Genomic DNA, 20,384 nt, shown 5'->3' with positions numbered 1-20,384 from the left:
AAACTTTTGCATCTGTTGTTTAAACATTTTCCATTAAACATTGTTTTTGAAACATTTAGTTATTTTTATAGATAGTTTTCAAATTTAAGAGAGATGTTTCAGAAGAAGATGGTAACAATTGTGTTTTCTTGTTTGGTTCTTTTCCATATTTGATGTTTCTTCAATAATTAATTTTTGAAAGTATTTCAAGTCATTAGAAGTAACAAAAGAAGATGGTTAATTATGTTGCCATTCAAGAACAGAAAAGACTGAAATCACTTGAAGGTACCATTTAAGCAACAGATATTTACACATGCACCAGTGCCCCAATCCTCTATACTTGCCTTTAAGCACAGATTGCTTTTTAACTTGCACAATTTTAAGGAACTGTCCACATTTCCACTGTCTGTTGCTACAACTATTCTAGATGATTCAGACTAATGCATTTCATATGCTGCTGCCTCAGGAGACATATTTTTTGTTGTTTAGTTTCAAGAATTCACAAAAGAAAAAACCCACCACCATTATGCCTAACAAGTCTTTATTTACAAACATAAATTGCAAAAATATTCTATTACAGAACAGGGAACAAGTACAGATTTCTAAGTATGCCTTATAACAATGAAACCATTGCCTCCTTGACAAAAAATCATCAGGCACTTAAAACAGGAAAACAAAGTACAAATTAAACCAGCTGTAACAGATGACTCAACAATACAACTTCATCTTGGTTTTCTGTAATAAAAGCACACACACGGCTGAGGGGCTCCTGCCTCCTCCTAAACCCTGCGCAGAGACATTTCTATGTTATGCTGCACACATTCTACTCAGACAATATCAAGTTCACATCTGAAAACACAAATAAGTTCAGCACTGAGAGAATCTGAGGAACCTTTTTGGAACAGCAGTAGCAGAGCCTACACTAGCAGCTTCAGAGAGCTTGGTGCACGTAGAGGAGCACAATTATACCAGCCCCACAGGGGAGTAAGCTCTGCTTTGACAATTGCATTGCAAAGAATGGAGCTGAAATGAATGCAAACAATAAACATTTTAAGAGACAATGAAACCTCTGGGCAAAAGCTATCATAGTAACTTTATGAAATTACATTTTGGCACATGGACCAGTCTGAAAAGCCACACATTTGCCATTGCTGAGGACCAGCCCTGAGTAGGACCTCTCCATTCACCTGTTTCTTCCCTTGCAGATCTTGAACTAAATCAGAAGCAGAGGTTGCCTCTTAGGCCTATCTTAGAAAGGTAAATCTAAGATGCAAGTGTCCAAATGACTAACAAAAATACTCCTCCAGAAATCAGTCAAATGCCCTTAAAATTATTTTGGCTTGTGTGACTGTTTTTTGGGTGGCATTATGTAACTTCCCACACACTTCACTCTGGTGGCATTAAACAAGAAGAATATTTAAAATTATTTTAATTAGCTACTCAAAAGAATATCAATTATATTAACATAAAGAATACATAGGAAGCTGCTATATAAACAGTACTTATAAAAATGCAGAAATGTCAGATGTTATACTTCAATGTCGCAAGATATCAAGAATGAGTTTGTATTGTAAACACTGGCAATAAATAGACCAAGGAGGAAGTGTTTTTAGGGAAATATCTCACAGCTGAGCCAAGAGGTGAGAAGCCTAGCATGTTGCTGGCCTACAGACTTGCTGTGAAGAATATCCTGTTGTTAGGGACTAAAGTGAACAGTGAGGAATTTAAACCCAGCAATACTGACAATAGGCTATCCTGTCACAACCATTTGCATGATTCATTCTGATGGGCTCTTGCCTTGAAACTAGGATGGGATCATTAAATACTTCCATCATACACTGTGAGTTTTCTCCCTCACTGGAGAAAAGAGGGATGAAAGACACAGAAGTACCAGGTGCAGCAACACTCATGTATTGCTGAAGGTACACCAGGATTTAACAAAAGACAGACTTGAATGTTCTTTTGATGGCAATGTGAGGATGCTGGCTCCAGTCATAGCCAGACTGTTTTCATCCTTAAACCAATATCTGCCAACACCTGGCGCCCCAAGGGCTGTTATTGCCTGTGCTCAGAGTGATGTGAGCTCAATCACCACACACCACAGTACTACACTGACTCCTTGCTCCAGGGCAAACTCAAGCTGAAGTTCTCCCATCGTGTTAAACTCTTGCTGCACTGCTGGAATCTCGACACCGAGAGCACACTGACACTTACTCCTGTAGCTGTAACCCAGTAACCCCGGGTCACTCCCCTGCTGAGCCATGTTCCCAGAATAGGAAGGTATTCTGAAATGTGCCCTTATGAAAGGAGACCACCAGATAACAGCAATAGTCCCTTTGTTCAGTGGCAGGCTGCAGAGTGTTTCTGCTCTACTTGATCATAATGATAATTTCAAGCCAATTAAATACTTTATGAGAATCTAGAACAAAGGTTAATAAATGTAAATCTGACCACTTGTTGTATGCTGTGGGTGAAAAGCCTTAAGGATTTCCCCAGAGTACCCTGAGAGACTAGCTGCATTTGAAATTTTTCTGTCCAGAAACTCAAAGAAGGATGGTCCTGCCTAAAGTGAGAGAATTCAAAATAAAGAGAGTTGGGCCTTCTAAACTAACTGCATGCCCCCTTGTCACTGTTGTTTGCTAGCAGACCCAGAGATTAAAGAGATTTGCTGCTGAAGTACCACAAGATGAAGAATTACTTGGCTTTGAATATTTTCAACTAAGATATGTTTAATTAAAAGGCTCATGTGCAAGAAATCTACTGCTTCAGGGCATGCAGCAAGTGGCTATCAGCTGTTTGAGTTAGAGCTGTTGCAGAATAAAGCACTCCACAGAATATTCCTTGGGTTTGATCACACAGACTCGTGGATGTCTGCTTTGTGGACCTGAGTGTCCCTGGAGGAGCTACTGCCTGGATATTCAGAACCTCCCTCCACAAATCTGTCACAGGAGAGCAAGTTACAGGACAAAACAAGATCTGTAGGTCAAATGGATCTAAACCTAGATTGCTGTGTCAGGCTGCAGCTCCACCATGGAGTCTGTGCAGGCTCAAGGTGTACATGCTCAATTAACCCAGATTAATTAACTGATCCAGATATTTGCACTAAATAAAATCAACTAATACCTAACAACAGGAATATTTTCCTAGTAACTTAGAGAGCCACAGAAGGTCAGAAGTCACCTAGATAATTTAGTTTCTTTTCCTGAGTCACTCAAGACAGACAATTTCATCTTTTGTCAAGCATGATGGCATGTCAGTCGTCTCCCTACGGTACAAAGGAAAGAGAATCGAAGTGAGAGTAGCTGGTCTCAACCCTCTCAGGCCTCATTCATCTCTGTTCTCTGCAGATGCTGTTTTAGATGCTGGGATTAGAAGAGGCTGAACACAAAGAAATGCTGAATAACAAGCAAGTTTATGCAAGTTTATGATCAGTGAACTGATAATTTTTTCTGCTTGTCATTTCTGAATCTGCTGGGGTCAGCAGCTGGTTAAAATGACTGTAATGGGAAAGAGAGAAGGGTGAGCAATAATCAGCACCTGGAGTCTTTAGTGTAGATGCCTTAAGCACCTTCTGGCACCACAGGGAAAGATGGGCTCTGGCCCACCAGAACAGCTGCAGTGCTGCCAATCCCTCTTGCAGGGCCCATCTCTCCCTTCTGACCAGGCAGACCCTCAGAGATGTCACCTTCTGAACCTAGTCAAGCTTTTGGGGACCACTGGGTTTGTCCCACAGCTGTCGGATAACAAAAGGCACCTGCTGTGTCCCTGCAGTCCCACCTGCATGGCCTTACCTCCTCCTTTGCTTTGACTGTGAAATTCCCCTGTCTCTTGGCATGAACCAATTTTCTCATTCTGTTGCCATGGTAGGGTTTCACCATCTCAGAGTGCCAAAAGAGCTTGGTGTGGGATAGGCTGAGGCCAGACAGGGCATGCAGGGAGTGAGGCAGCACAAGAACAGGGACTGGACCTTGCAGCCATTCCGGCTGAAGTCACCATGGAGCTACAGACCAACTTCAGCACCTCCAGTCAGGCAATGTGAGTATCACCAAGCTGCCTTCCTTGAGGTGTAAACCCAGTCATTTACAGCATGTTTTACTATGCTGCAAGCATAGCAGTGTTTGACTCACAGTCACACAAACTCCTTAAGACACTAAACACGGCTGCATAGCACTCCACAGGGCAAAGAGACAAATAACCAACTCAAGGCAGCACTGAATCCTGAAGGAGGATGCAACATTAGAGATTCAGAAGAGAAAAAGGAATACAAGCAGGCAGGCAGGCTTTAATCTAATGATGCTGTGATGCAGTCGTGCAAGGACACTGTCAGCTTCTGCAAAGGTACAGTGGAAATATCAGCACACTGTCAGTGTTTCTATCTTTAGAAAACTATTTAATCTCAACATTCATTCCACAGCATGTGACAGCACTGGAGGTCCACAAAACCTAAAAATTAATATTCCTGATGTGAAATAGAGGGAGTTGAAAAGCCCTTACTAACCTTTGGTCAAGAATCCTTAATCCAAACTGACATTGGCTCAATCTTGCAAAAGTGGCATAAACATTCCCAGCCAGGTACAAAATCAATTTATTATTATTAACCTGGCACAGGTGTAAAATAAATGAGAACTATGTATTCAGCTACCCAAGACAACATCACTTCCCACAGTGAGTGTACTTCAGCAAGTCTTGATCAATCTGATGATACCCCGTGCTGCAGAAATGCCACTACTAACTGGCCCAGCCTGTGTCCGAATTAACACAACCCAGCCACCCAGCACCAGTAGCTGTAATAAAGCTGAGTACAATGTCTGCCCTCCTGCAGAGTGAAGTGGATGCAACTAACATCTCATACTAACTTCATGTCTGGAGCAAGGCCTGAGGACCTTAATCTAAACTCTAACATGGTATATTTTTATTCTATGGAAAGTTAAGAGCATTTGTAGGAGAGGGCAGGAAAGGTCAACAATTCCTTCAAGCATTTCTTATCAGCCCTGTGGTCCATATAAATCACCGAGAGCCTTGAGAGCGTGGAAGATCAGGTCTTCAAGTCATTGACAAGTTTAAACTTCATGGAAACAGTGCTAAAAAGTCAGTGGCTGTCCATACTATAGAAATTTCCATTTGCTCTCAGTAGTGAGTGCTACATCAGATCCCTTCAGTTAAGACCACTTTTCATCAAGGAAGCCAGAACAGATTTCCTCTTTTTGGCTAAATCTCTCTTAAAATGTATTCGATGATCTTTCCAGTAACATTAATACACATGTTTTTCAAATAATGTAGCTGCACAGAAATAGTTCTGACACACAGTAACTTCAGCTTTGTGGTGTGTCATGGTACACTGTTTACATTTATTCTGAGACAGTGCCACATGGAACTAACTAACAAATGCTTTTGAAAAAAGTTGCTGCAAATAAATTTAATTTTCTCCTCTCCCCATCCTCTACTTCACTCAACCAGTTTTTGCCCCTTACTCAGGCTAAACAGTTAACTGAATTTAGTCTGAGCAAAGAATGCATTATCTCTATGTGCACTGCAATTGTTATGGATACTGTGTAAGAACCTGCAAAAGATGTATGAATTCTCCCCAAGACAAACCATGTAGCTGCTACACAGCCAAGATCACCCCACTGCTCTACACTAGACTGGAGTAAGCTACAGTCCTTACATGAACACAGGTGTGCCTTTGTCTGCCTGGATGAAATGCAGCAAGACTGCCCTCAACCTCAGCTGTTTGCATCACCCAAAGGACAAACACATCACTTTGCACAGCTTCTATTAAAAACACTCCACATGAGTGATTTATAGCAGAGGAGCTGCTCTTTTGTGAGCAAATTTGTCTTTGATCTATAACTAGGATGTTGCAATAGGCAATCATCCATAACACTCATAATGTGGGTACAGGTTCTTTCAGCAGCCAGCTCTCTGTACATGAGCGGCACATACTGTGGTCAGAAAATGGTAAAAATCTCACACTGGGGAAGAAAAACTGTGAATTGTGATGTTGGAACTAGAACAGACCACAAAAAATCAAACCCCTGTGCTCCCCTCTTCCAGTTACCAGCTGGTAATGCAGATGCACTCATCAGCTCAATTCTGCTGTCTTTGTTTCTGTTAAAAGCTCTACTGACACTCAGAGGTCTACATGTGTATTAGTGGCATCAGTTATTGCCTCAAAGCATTATGTATTTTTACCCTTATTTTCAAAAATGGACTTTATTGCTCATATTTGCAGTCAGAATTTATGGACACTTCTGCTTGGGTAGGAGTAATACTGGATTCTGATATCATTATTCCTGGAAATGGATCCAGATGCTGAATGTGTCTCAATCAACAGACCGGTAACCGTGATGATTGATTCTAATACTTCCAGGAGTGTTTATGTGATTATAAAACTGCTGCAAGGTAAGCATTACTGCATTACAATACAGTAATGCTCTTACAAAGTATAAATTTAAAAGGCTTTTCTGAACCTTGTTTTATAAGGTCCAATTCATTTAAGTGGGATTTTTTTTTGCAGATATAATCCTCAATGAATGGAATACTGAATGCTCTTTAAATCAGTTGATTTGGGATTTAATGTTGCAGCAGCAAAAGGAATTTTACTAAACAAAATACTTGATGGTATCTGAGTGTAAAAGAAGGACACTCTATCTTTGAACTGACCATTCAGACTCTCAAAAGAGTCAGTGAAACTCTTATCAGAGTCTGGTTATTACAATTTTTAAATTTTGTTTGCTTGCTTGATTGGGTTTCTTTTTCTGCAGTAGAATGTATAAGCATATAAGCAGTAATAGTTAGGGTACAACTGCTTGTCAAAGCTCCTGTAAATGTTAAAATGATTCTTTCCACTGGACTGGTATTTCGCTTTCTCTTGCTGCAGGATGTTGCTCCACATGTATTCTTGGACCATATGGAAAACTTAAAGAACTATGCACAGGTTATAAATTGGATATACTCATTGAATATATTGAATGTAGTCAGTTTTCTCATACATCCTGGTGTAGAGGACCTTGGGGTTGATGGTAAGAGGAACATTCTGCTAATAATGCTTAGTGCAGTTTCACTGTCTGTAGCCACATATGAATACAAGCTTTATTACATGAAAAGAAATTGAATTATAGGCTTGGTACCCATCATCTTTCTAATGGAAATTCCATCTCATGTATGAGCCAAGACACAGAAGTAGAATAGCAATAATGTGTGCAAAGTCATGCCCTACCAGGACTCTGGGGACTGTAGTGTGGAACTGAGGTTCACAGTCCTCATTTGGAGCTGAACAGGACCTTAGACAGGAACATAAGCAAGCAGAGTGGTTTATAAATAATTATAAAGCTCTGGTCCTTCATATATGTGTTCTCAGAATTAACATCACTCATATGAGTGATCCCATTAAATCCACAGCATCATCTATTGCTCACAAAATGAAAGCCCATTAAATCCACAGCACTACTTACTGCCCACAGAATGAAAGCCCATAAACCACTTAACTACCTCTGACCTGAGGGATTTTCTCATCTGTGCACCCTGGGACAAACTAAGAATGACATGGCTCTGAATTAATTACTCCTCTGCAGCTCTTCTCATCACTTCTCTCATGTAGAAAAATGCCAGTATTTACAGGATGAAGTTCTTAATTGAAAACGTTCACTGCCAACTCATGCAGCCACCATACAGAGACTATTGCCTATACTGTGATATCAACAAAACCAGAGATCTTATGTCAAAATATTTTAATGATCGTCTAGAAGAAAAACATGATGAATGTCACATATTGCCACCATCCTGAGATTGTGCTTTGCTACCATTAAACCAGCAGAAAGGAGTTTCAAAATTTTTCAAATAATTGTTACTTTGTATTTTAAAAAATGATCACTCAAAACTTTTTAAATGTAGCAGTCACTGTGTGAAAAAATCACTCCCTTTTCTCCCCAAGTGTAAAATATTTCTCTATTGTAGCACTATTGTAGAACTGTATTATATGCAGTTTAATGCTCACAAAATCACATCAGATCAAATCCAAGACCGAACTGCTGGGATATACACAAATTGTGTCCTTAGGATCATCACCCTGAAATTAAAACAATACAATATGTTATTGGTATTCCCTTTTTAGTAGAAAAAACTGCTTGTTATACTTGAAATAAGACAATAGTTTATTTTTTGTATGCATTGCACCTTCTGCATTAGCTTTTCATCCGTATCTCAGGCTGTGAGTCTGTGAGATCTACTATACAGAATCCCAGGCTCTCAGAATTCCCCTGGCTAAGCTGGAACGCCCATGCCTGGTCTAACTCAAGCATTGGCTCTTTCTAAAGGAGGACTCCTTCATTTGGATACCCTCAGAACCACTCACACTTATCCCAGCTGCTCCACACTCTTCAGGCTTCCTAAGCTAACCAGGTCTAGCCAGTATCTCCATGGGACACATCCATTGCTAATTTGAATGTGGATATGTTCTAAATTATATTATCTTACTCATATTTTGAAATCACCAGAGATTGCAATTATTCTGTTTCCTCAACAGGATAGTTCTGCTGTGGAAAACCAAAACAAAACCCTTCTAGAAATGTAAATACTTATTAATTTGAATTGAAATCTAACATAAATTCTCATTTGATTTAATCTATGCTTTTCTATTCTGATAGGTTTTAACTAAACCAGAAACAATTTATCTCCACTTGTTTCATTACTGACATTATTCTTATAATGTAAATTTAATTCACCTACTGCATGACCCAAGTGTGTGCTTAAAAGCTGTACTGCAGGTGTTCTAAGGCACAAAACCTTTCTTTTAATATCTACTAATTTCATATTGGATAATATTTGCCCAAGTCAAGAACAGTCTGCAAATTGACTGCTTGGCAGGAATTCAGAGGTGTCCTTATTTTAAAATGTGGTATCATTTGGCTCAAGGTAATTATAACTGAACTGTGGGTTAGTTCATATTTCTCTAGCTACACTGGAACACCACAAGCACAAAAGAATTTCAACAGAATTTAAGCTCATGTTGGCATTCTACAGTTATAAATAGGTTATGTGTAACACTATTTATCACTTGGATTGCAGCAAATTTCAAGATTAAAAAATATCACATGCTGACAGAGTTTGGGAAAAAATTATTCTTTTTGATGTTAGCTGCTGAGAAAGTAAGCAGGCATCCCCTTGCTTTAGAGGATGCTGCTCTACCAGCTCCACCTTGAGTGGAGGGAGTCACTACTTCTCTCTGTCAGAAATAGATCACATTTAATTGTTTGGTTGGAGTTAAAAAACTCATACCTACTTTAAACTTTCCAGGTAAGATATGTGGAGGAGAGTTCAGCAGTTCTTACCTCCTAACCACCTGCACACCTCTGCTCAAGCCCTCCTCCCTCAGTCCCTCTGCTCAGACAATTGAGCACTATTTTCTTCCCCAGCTCAGAGGCTCAGTTTCATTCTTCCTTTCTGTGTTTTTTTTTTTTTTGTGTTGACTGACTCCTCTGAGCAGATGCTTAAAGCTACTGTTTTGTATGTCAAAGCAACACATACTAATCTGCCCTGCTGTCTTTTCCTAGCAAACAGAAAACCTGATGGATTCTCGGTCAGACAAAATTTGCATTTTAACCAGGCTTCTGGGCAATCAAATTTATGCCAGTCTGATTAATTTATCATCTGACAATTTTTCTAATCACATTTTTTTTCTATTTTTAAATATGAATTAGGTCATTTCCCCTCCTTGAACCTACATTTACTTGAAGCTAATGACATGCCCTTATCAGGTTAAACCAATGAACAAATAAGACTTCCTTCAGCTGCATAGCAAAAATTATTTCATAATCTAATACAAAATAATAAAGACCAATAATTATATTTCAAGATTTTGCTGTTGCTGCATTTTCTGCTTGACCCTCAGTGATAGGTGGGCACTGACTTTAGCCATGACCTGTACATGTCTGTTGGACATAATCATAAAGGTACAGGAGAGGATATTAAGGCAAAAAAAAAAATTCCACTGGCAAGGACGGTGTTTAGGAGCAAAATTGCCAAAAATGATTCACTGGGATGCAATTTTACTCTCCATATAGATGCTCCCAGCAGAGAAGCCTTCTTCACTTCTCACGTACAGCAGCAAACCTTTGTGTCCCAGGAATGTGTGTGGGAGGTTCTGCCTGAGCCTTCTGTGGGCACCCACTGGTGTAAGGAACCTACAGCTACCCACTAAGAGGAAAGAACACAGAGCGTGGAGAAGAACATAACATGGAGACTGAAAAGAGAAAGGAGATTGTTGAATTTTTAGAAAAGGTCATCTTCAATAAAATATACTCATTATAGAATTTCATTTATCTCTAATAATTGCTAATACTAGCAGAATGGTAGCTCCTACCGAAACCATTTATTTGGTTTTCTCTTTGTAAATGTAAGTGTAAATGGGGCAGCACAACTTATTCTTCTTGTGTTGTTTTTTTTCTTTACAGCTTATTTGGCAAATTTGGCCACAAGTGGTTTTCAGTCTATCAAGCATGGACAGCATTTAATTAACACATGCAGATACTTAAACATTTCTGTGCCTTCTATCTTCTCTCTAGAGTAAATATTTCTACGGAGCTGGCTTTCATTTTCTTATCTCATGTAGTTACTACAATTAAAATTACACAGTATGTCTCCAACAATTTATACTATTGGAATAACAAATACAATGGAAACTGCTGGATATAAACAGCTTAGCCACTAAGAAAAAATACATTATGTATTTGTTAACCTTTCCAATACACTGCAACCTTTTACAAGCAAAAAATGCAAGTGCTTATATATACAATTCAATTCCTCCTAGGTAATCCCCTGCCATGGACAAGGAGAATGGATTCATTATATGGATTCTAGATCCCTTCTCACAGGTTTTATAACAGGTTTTATATTATTTTAATAATCTGAAAGCCATTTATTTTTCTATTTCTTAAAAAACCCCTTGAAATGGAGTAAAATTGTGCCTTCCTGGTACTAACAATCTGCTATTTTAAAACTTAGCATTCTCTGATGATAAAGTAAGTGTGAACATATCTCTGACAACATGTTTTCTAAATATCAAAAAAGGATATTTTCATTTCAGAACCTAGCCAGAAGAAAAGTGCCCTTAGCTTTTAAGCTTGAAATTTCTGGCTTGAACAAGATGATGCTCTCTATTTAACTTGAGCAATACAGTCATGAGATTACATCAGTCCAATTAAAGTATATAGTATACAATGGCAGTTCTACTGTACACATCACTTACTATTATATTAACTTGAACCCCCTGGAAAAATAGAGGTCTGTGAAAGGAGACTCTGACAACAGTATTGTGAGCTCAGGAATTTCTGAGCTTAAAAGACGAAGAAGTATTTATACAAATTGGCCCTACTTTTTCAACAGGGTAAATCAAGATTGAAAACACACATTTCAGAGTCATCTCTAGTGTGTACACAGTAAATTGGCTCAAGGTCAGAGGCCAGACTGTGCTGCATTTCTCTGAGGCAATACACAGAAGGTAGAGGTCCAAGGAGTTGGGACAGATAAAACAAAGGAAAAGGAATGACACTTCTTCCTATATTTGTAGCTCCCAGATTCTGAGCTGCCTCTAGGTAAAATGCTCAGCAAGGTCTGCTGTAGTGCATGGCAGCTCCCTTACTGCCATCCACAAGCTGCTCTGCAGCCCTGGGCATGAGTACACACTGCTCCAATCTCCACCCTTTCACAAGAGGCAACGAGGCCAGAGATGATTGCTTCCCCTTCATGGAACAATCCCCATCCTTACTCTGCTCCCTCTATACACATGGAAAGGCTGGGCCAGGATTAGGCATCTCTGAAGATGCTTATCCATTCTGAAGATCACAATGTGTGATAAATAAAGCAATTCTTAAAGGAGTACCCGGGAACTGATACCAAACCAAATATAAGCTGGCAGAGACATGTATCTGAGATAAGGAGACACTTCTGATTGACAATGATTTATGGGGATAATTTGTACTTAGCTATGCTCCAATTCTAATATTCACAATTGGAAAACATTTCTCAACTCTGTGATACATATTTATTCAGAAAGATTCAATCTTTCATTTATTTGGAAATACAACTTTCATAGAGAGTAAGGTAGAAATGTCTCTCTAAGAAATAACAGTTTCAGTCTTTGTAAAACAAGTTTTCCCTTGGCACATTAGTGAAATAAAGACATTTTACGTGGTAAGAATGGAACCTACCTTTTTACTCCAATTCACATTTACCAAACTGCAACTTCAAAATGCCTTTGCCATGAAGCTGAAGGATCTGGTTATATTCTTTGGGCATTGCATGGAAACCCGGTTTAGGCAGCTGGTTGTCATAATAGTGGTGGCTGATTGGCATCTTCTCTGTGGATTTTGAGAAAGGCCAGAAGCCATAGAGCTTCACATTCTCACACAGCTCAAGGGCAGCACTAGTGATCATAAAACCAGATGACAACCGGTAGGCCTTCACACCCTTAGTTCTCCAGAACTGGGCAAGACTTTTCAGATAAGTGGGGTGAAAAAATATTGCCTTTTGGGCTGCTTTGGACTCTTTCAGAGTGTGGTATACTTTAAAAGACGTGGCTGTGTTGCTTCTGAAGGAAAATGCCGGCAGTAAAAGAAAAGCATCTCCATAGACTGCAATGTTTTCCAGAAATTCTGTCTTCTTTTCATTTAGCTTGTTGTATCTGCAAAGTACAACATTTTAGGAATGGAATGTAGTATTGATACAAACATTACAGACCAGAACAGCACAACTGCACTTCCAAAGATGTTATGAACTCTGCTGCAGCAGTTCAGGCTGTCTACACTGCAAATTTATATCACCCTATTATATGTTGTCATATGTGCAGCTATGAAAATCTGACTCTTGTATAATAAGAACACACTACATAGCATTGAACTGGCAACACAGGAGATACTGAAGCAGATCAAATTCACTGCTAATGAGACTAGGACATGTTTACAGAATTGATCAATTCAAGAAATCAGGAAGAATGCAAAAAAAAATTGTGCTCATACCTTCTCTGTTTAAAAATACATGCACTACAATATATACCATATGCGTTTTGTGAAACTTGTTTCTTACATCAACAGGTATACAGAAATCTCTCTTCAAAATCTCTGTGTCTGCCCTTTGTGGATATGCAAGGATGCATGTGAGCAGTCTTGGAGTGTTAAAGATTAGTGTGTCCTCAAGTGCAGGATGTACTTTTAAAATAGCTAAAAATACAGGCATCCCTGTTTATGTCCTTCAACTACAAAAGGAACACATGGAGATCTGTAAAGACTTAGAGCTTTAACTTCACAAAGGACAAGGATTTATTCTCAGATTCTTTCACTCACCAACAAAGAGCAAAGAGTCCTAGCTCTCACCACTGCATAATTCTGTGCTCCCAAATACTGACTAGTGAAATTCCCAAGTTATCTGAGAAGTGGTGCAACTCAACTCATGTCCTCTATAGGTCTGAATTTTCTGAATCATTTAAACATATGGACCACCCCTTTTGGAGCTCAAAGGACTGAGTCCTCTTTTGTAGGTAGTTGTCTATTTGAGCACAGTATTTTCACCTTTTTAAGGCTATCAGAGTTCAATTTTACACCTCCAGCAGAAGCTGGAAAAATTGGTTTCAATTCCCTTCACAACTCAAGTAGGTTCAAACCCTCTTTTCATGCACCACTTTGAAACAGAGGATAGCAGCCACTGCCATTTCCATTCAAAGCATTCACGGAAAAGTTACCTCTTGCAGAACTAGTGCAAGGAGTGATACACCCTTTCTCAACCAGAAGGGGTTTAAACTTACAGCTTCTACTTCCCAGAAAAGTGCCATTACCACCAGACTCTGAAACAAAATGAATGAGAGGGACTCAGGCCCTCCTTTTGACTCTGAACCTATGTGCATGCAAGAGTCACACAGCCAAAACGAGCAAGAAATGCCTGAGCCTATGTCTAGGAAAAGTGTTTGAAGGGTGAATTTCTGGCCTCTGCTACAAGAATTTTCTCTGGTTTTACTCACTGTAAAATACTGAACCTCCAGGACAGAATTCAAATCTCTATTCTTCCTTAGCTAGAAACCTGGACAATGCAACAGTGTCTCAATCTCCTTTCCAGCTCTGCCACTGTAAGAAGTGTAGGCCAGTTTAATTAGGACACATAAGAGCTGTGCTTTTCTTCAAGAGAGTTCACCTACATTTTACACCCTGACAAACACAGTTCAAAATCTGATTACCCTTAACAATAATAACATCAGACTATGCCAGTATGCAAACAAAGAATTAGAAATTACAAGGAATAATGTTGGAATATGTCTTCTGAGACAAGAAACAAACTTGGTTTTGCTAAATGGTACCAGGCTGCTTCCTCCTGCTTCTTCAAAAGCATTTACAGTTTTGTCTGAATATTTAAAGAAATACTTTTTAAAAATCATAAAAGTCCTCTTGTACTCTCACTTAATCCTCACACAGGCTTATCTCCCATTTTCTTCAGTGTAACTTCTATTAACTCTACTGTGACTTGATTTGGCTAAAAAATGAGTGCAGCTGTGGCAGAACACTTTGATTAAGCCCAGAAAAATTGTGGATCAGGTCAGAAGTCACCAACGATGCTGAGTCACTGGACAATTTCCATTCCTCATATCCCTGTGCAGCCCCACTAACATCTATGAGCTAAATCTAGCTTTGGAGAAGCAATAACTTATCTTGATTGAAGTCAAAAAAGGTTTTGGTAAGCATTACCATAGTTAGTACTCATTGCAAAAAATTAACTTCTATCCCCAAATCAAAGAAAAATGCCTGTTATTAATTTCTATGTACTCAATGTACTTTTTCCTTCTTCCTTTCAAGGAATAAAAAAAAAGCTTTGCCTTATGTTGTCTTTTTGACAATACAGTTATGACAGACAATAAAATACAGTGAGATTAGCAAGCAGTAAATAACACGGCACAGCAGTCCTTTCATAGATAAGCTGCAGTTCCAGCCTGCTGAAGATGTCAGATTAGTCAGGCTGGCCTTATTAGATTTTATTTTCATCAAGAAGGTGAAAAAAACCCCCACCTCTGCTGAGAAAAAAGTGTGTGAGCAAGCAGCTTTCATATGGATTGAAATAATGGATTAGAGAAGCTGGGCCTCCATTCAGGAAACAGCCTTCATCAGAACAGCCTCCAAGCCCATTACCTAGGAACACATGCTCACAGTGCTGCTGATAGAGTCAGACACACATTTCCAGCCTGTCCTGATTTATGATTACAATTCCTTTCTAAATGCTTGGGGTCATGAGGGTCATGGAGGAAAAAGAAGAGGCTTGGGCTTACAATCACCAATTTTACCCTGCCATAAATTGCTGACTAGTATCAGCCAAGGTATCTTGCTAATCTGGGTATTGCTGACTCCTTTATGCTACAAAAAAGGCCAGGTTTAGAAGATTTCCATTTAGACTAGCACATATTTCACATGGAAACTAAGGCTTAATGAAATAATCTACATGCACTGCTCTCAATGCTGGTATCCCAATGGATTTCCATGAAAATCTAAATCATATCAAACAATTATAGACCATTGCACAGAAACAGATTTGCAGTAGTACTCACTTCTGAGCTATGATACTTGGATTAACAGTCACAAGGTTTGTTTTATTGCCAACATCTCTGCTAATGTTTCCTGTGGTTGGAGGGAGGTTACACCTGAAATTGAGAAACATTTGCTTAAAGAGATGTGCACCAGAAATGATTTACAGTTACTATTTGCAAATTCCTCTCTTGTGCAATGACACTTTCACGTCAGCTCCTAGGGATGTCTAAGCACTTTACAAATATTAAATAAGGCTTACAGCACTTCTAGTAAAGATATTTAATCTACTGTGCAGATGGTTAAAATAGGGCACAGAGAGCTCATTTTCATAAATCGTATCACAAACCAGGAGCACAGTCAAAATCTCAGGACTCTCTGAATGCCCTGTGTTGGCTGCTAGGAAATATTGCCCCTGTTGCCTAAACAATGCTGAAAGTCTTCTACTGTGTCTTCTAACAACAGCATAACTTGCCCTATCACAGAAACAGTGATTTCTATAAAATGTAAAGAAAGCATTTTCTTAAATTCAGTCCCTTACTAAGCTTAGCATCTTAGTACAGAGACTTCCCATTTTTATTAAAACACTTATCTAACTGGAAAGACATTTTCTTTTTTTAGTTTTTCAAATTTTAGGAAAAAATAAGAAAAGGAAATTAAATCCAGCATGCTGTGTGACTGGACATCACTGAGAAAAGAAACCTTCCCTCTGCTGCTCTGTTTCTTTGCATGAACTACAAACTGTGAATCACATACTGAGAGAGTGGGCAAAATTACACTCTGAGTGTGCCTGGTTTTCTCCCAGTCTGTCCAGGGAGATTAAAAACACTACTTAAATAAATGCTTAATTTTTTAAATGAGTAACAGATGAAACAAATATTGGGGCAATTAGGTAGCTACGTGGGTGAGCCAAACAATGTCTAAGTAAACACTTTGTTAAACCAGAGATACACATATGACATTTAATACCAATCTCCTAAAGGATGTTAAATAACCAGAAATGCCAGGTTCTCAGATAATCACATTTCACATCACTGCAAGGTGACTTAGCAGTCACAAATTATACATGTATCATCCAGCATGCTCTTTAATTAGAAAGCAGCATTCTGAAAACTATAAAGCAGAAGTATCCTTAAAGAGGCAGAAATAACGAATTGTCAAGATTCTTCCTCATTGCTACAAACTGGCACTGGCACACTTCCAATCCTGTCAAGTTTTTAGAATGGGGGACACAGTTCAGGAAAATGAAGCAGCTCTTACCTGAACACAAAGTCAGAACTATCGATTTCAGCTCCACAGCTGGAATTTTTCAGAATGCCTCCATTTCCAACCACAGCACAGTTCTTGAAGGGATAGACTGAAAGAGGAGAGGACTGCAAACAAATAAAAAGATGCAGCCAATTCTTTATAAGTGTTTTGATTGTTTCTTTGTGTCTATTTGCTCTTGCAGGTTTAAACTGGTAAATCCCAGTAGAAGCATTCACCATTTAGCACACAGGATTGCCAGACCTGGACAGCCAAGAGCCAAAAGTAGGCACCAATAGACAGAGAACTGTTACTTCTGCTATCAGAACTTTGAGAGAATAACACTGGATTGTTAAAACTGGGTACCTTTTAAATACACTTAACACTAAAAATACCTAGTAGTGGATTGCAACCTTGACAAACTAAGGAACTAATTTACACTGAAGATAGTTTAAAGTTACCCATTTTCCTTTGCACTGTAACAGACTGGAGGTTGTCATATAGTAATTTACTTTCTCAGGTAATAGAAGGTAACTTTGTAAATTCTCCTCACTTTTGTCACACCACAGTTACATTTGAAGCAGAATAATGAATTTAGGGAAATCTGAAGATGCTGTAAAGGATAATGATGTGTCCTGGCTTAACTCTTTGTGAATGTGAGGGCACACAGAAGAGGTTACTGTTCCTGGCTGTTCACCCTCTCTGCTCCTCCTCTTGTTACAGCTTGCTGTCTTGCAGTGGGGAAGCTGAGTGGGAGCTAAGTGCATCCACTTGAGAACCAGCACAGTTCACAACCTAGAAAATTAATGCAAATTGTTGGCTATTTAAGCTGACGTTAATATAGCTGGCTGTTATCCCAGTCTCAGAAACTTTTCATACATCTTATTCAACATCTTCTGCTGTGGGAGCACTGACATTTACCAGAGGCAAACAGCTGGGATATTTTGAGTACAGAAATTAAACCCAGTTGTAAAAGTGAGTCAAAACTTGCTTATGGAAAGCATTATCCTCCTCTCTTCTCTCATCAGCTTGCCCAAAGAGAAGCAAGAAGGGACACTGTTATGAACAAGGCAAAAAGTGTGGGGAAGTGGCAAATATCATATTTGCCTGGCAATATATTACACAAAAACATTGAAATATTTTGTTCAACTCTGAAAGGATAGTAGGAGAACACAAAGGCCAGGAAATTCTGGCTACCTTAGCATGTATATGTGCACATAAAGCATACTACTTTTTCATTTCTCCAGCTTAATTTTGGAATTACAATTGCAATCCTCTATTGCAATGAAGTTAGTAAAGACTGATTGAGAGCAGTGTTAGGAAGAACTAGACCCATGGTAGCTGGGATCTCACAAATTGAGAATGCCAGAGATGGGCAAGAGGGCTCCTATATGCTCTTAGCTTCAAGAAACCAAATAAAAACTCTTTGTCTAGTCTCAAGATATTGTATGTCTACTGTAATCTTGAGGTACAAAATGTGATTCCTTTTCTCAACCTTAGCTTCTTGCTGCAAACACCCTCCCCTAGCAGGTAACAAAGCTAGTGAAAGGGCTGGAAGGAATGTCCTATGAAAAGTCACTGAGGGCTTTGGACTTGTGTAGTTTGGAGAAAAGAACAGGTAATATCATTGCTCTCTGAGGGAGAGGAAGGTGCTGATCTCTTCTCCATTATATCCAGACAGGACACATCAGAATGGTTCCAAGCTGCACCACGGGAAGTTTAGACTGTATGTTAAGAAGCATTTCTTTACCAAGAGGAAGGTAAGTTGCTGGAACAGGCTTCCTATAGAGGTGGCTGATGTGCCAGGTGTCAGTGTTTAAAAGGCATTCAGACCATGTCCTTAATAACTTGCTTTAACTTGGTCAGCCCTGAATTCAACAGGCAGTTGGACTATGTGATTATTGAGGGTCCCTTCCAACTGAAATTTCTGTGTTCTACTCTATTATGTTCTATGCTATTCTGTATCAGATTTACCACCAAAATATCTTTCATAACTTACATGCCCACTGGAAGCCTGCAATGGAAATGGCATGGGCATATGAGGAATATGAAACCTTCTTCCAGATTGAAGTGCCATTAAAAACAGGAATGATAAAAGCAAGGCAAACATTTTCAGAGTATTTGCTCCTGAACTGGCTGCCAAGCCAGTGTTCTATAGCAACTCGACCTCCAACCTATGATCTATGATACCTGTAAATACCTCTACCACTGCAGTGGAAGGGAAAAAAAACAACAAAACAACACTTTGCAAGGCAAATAAAGAAGTGCATACAGGGGCTAATGGGTCTCTTCCAGAGGAATTACAGTCTCTCAATTACTAACCCAAAATACATATACTGTGATTATAATAACATGAAAAATATACAGTTCTTACCACAGGCAGCATCTTAAAAATGTCCGGTGTAATGAGAATAGTCTTTTTACTGTCCACTTCATAACTCATGTTACTTCCCAGTGGGCTGTTGTTTTGAGAAGCAATAAAATTGTGAACTGCATCACAGCAGGAAGCTAATTCTGACCTGCAAAAAGCACAAACAAACAAAACCTGCTCAAAGAGAGGCAAATAAGTAGAAAGGCAGTGCTAGAGAACCAGATCAATGAACACCAGTTTGAATTAACTAGCAGCAAAAGGCTTCTATGATGTCCTTTCCTTTGACTTGCTTTGTTATACAAGTCCATTTTCATAGCAAATGTTCAGAATCTAACCAGAACTGATAACTTTTTTATCTCCTGGTCTCCTTTTCCCACTGAGAAAAAGTTGTAATCAATCTCCTCAATATTATTAATTGCTAAGATTAATATAGAAACACTGAGAGACTTCAGTCCCCAAAGAATTAAAAATGTGATTTTCACCAATATTGAACAAGTGGTTGTAATAAACTAGAAGGCTGAAGAAGGAACAAAAAAAGGGGGATAAAAGAGATCAAGATGGAAGGTACTGGCAGTGGTACTTAGTGAACATCTAAATGATTGCAAGCCAATTAATCAATAATTAATTTCTGCAACTGTTCATTACAATTTTCCTGTGCACAGTACCACAGGCATTAAATAATTTACATCACAACTGGCACATAAAGAAGACAGATGTGCTAGACAGATAGCCTAGCTGCTCCCCAAAACACCTAGCAGAAGTCCTTAAATAAATTAAAATGGAAGGGATTCACCCAAACCTTTGTGGGAGTGAAGACTATTACTCATCTTACAATTCCTGTTACCTCCAAACTTATAAAAATATTATGTGTGCAAACATTCTACATTATTAGCAGTGAAATGAAATTATCTTAAAATCCCCATCAGACCTTTGAAATCAGACCCAAAACACTATAATTTATTTTGCTATAGGCAACCACATCCTCTCTGCTGCTGTGGGATCTGATTTTCAGTCTGTAAGGCTGAAATATTCATGGCCAAACATTATGTATCAATTGCTAGGACACAGCTTTCTCATTAGGTGAGATACTAAGAGAACTACTAACAATTAAGAGAAAACAGTCTTAGAATTCCCCAGAATTTTGAAAATACCACACTGAAGGTTAATTGAGAAGAAAAAAATTTACCATTACAGCCAAATAGAAAAGTTTAATTTCATACTGTTTCAATGTGTAA

General features: G+C 38.8%; 1 protein-coding gene across 1 annotated transcript in view; it reads right to left on the bottom strand.

Annotated features, from left to right (window-relative positions):
* Positions 1 to 503: 503 nt before the first annotated feature.
* The window catches only part of ST8SIA6 (ST8 alpha-N-acetyl-neuraminide alpha-2,8-sialyltransferase 6), a 45,398-nt gene continuing 25,517 nt past the window's right edge, over positions 504 to 20,384 (bottom strand). The window contains exons 5-9 of the mRNA XM_059475331.1: positions 19,153 to 19,297; positions 16,794 to 16,906; positions 15,557 to 15,649; positions 12,186 to 12,658; positions 504 to 8,047 (exon numbers count right to left, since the gene is read on the bottom strand). Coding sequence (XP_059331314.1) covers positions 12,190 to 12,658; positions 15,557 to 15,649; positions 16,794 to 16,906; positions 19,153 to 19,297 — 820 coding nt within the window. The 3' untranslated portion in view covers positions 504 to 8,047; positions 12,186 to 12,189. The remainder of the gene's footprint in view (positions 8,048 to 12,185; positions 12,659 to 15,556; positions 15,650 to 16,793; positions 16,907 to 19,152; positions 19,298 to 20,384) is intronic.

The sequence above is a fragment of the Ammospiza nelsoni genome, chromosome 1 (assembly GCF_027579445.1).
Source record: "Ammospiza nelsoni isolate bAmmNel1 chromosome 1, bAmmNel1.pri, whole genome shotgun sequence".
NCBI lineage: Eukaryota > Metazoa > Chordata > Aves > Passeriformes > Passerellidae > Ammospiza > Ammospiza nelsoni.
Note: the sequence above shows the minus strand (reverse complement) of the source record. Positions and strands in the feature narration are given on the sequence as shown.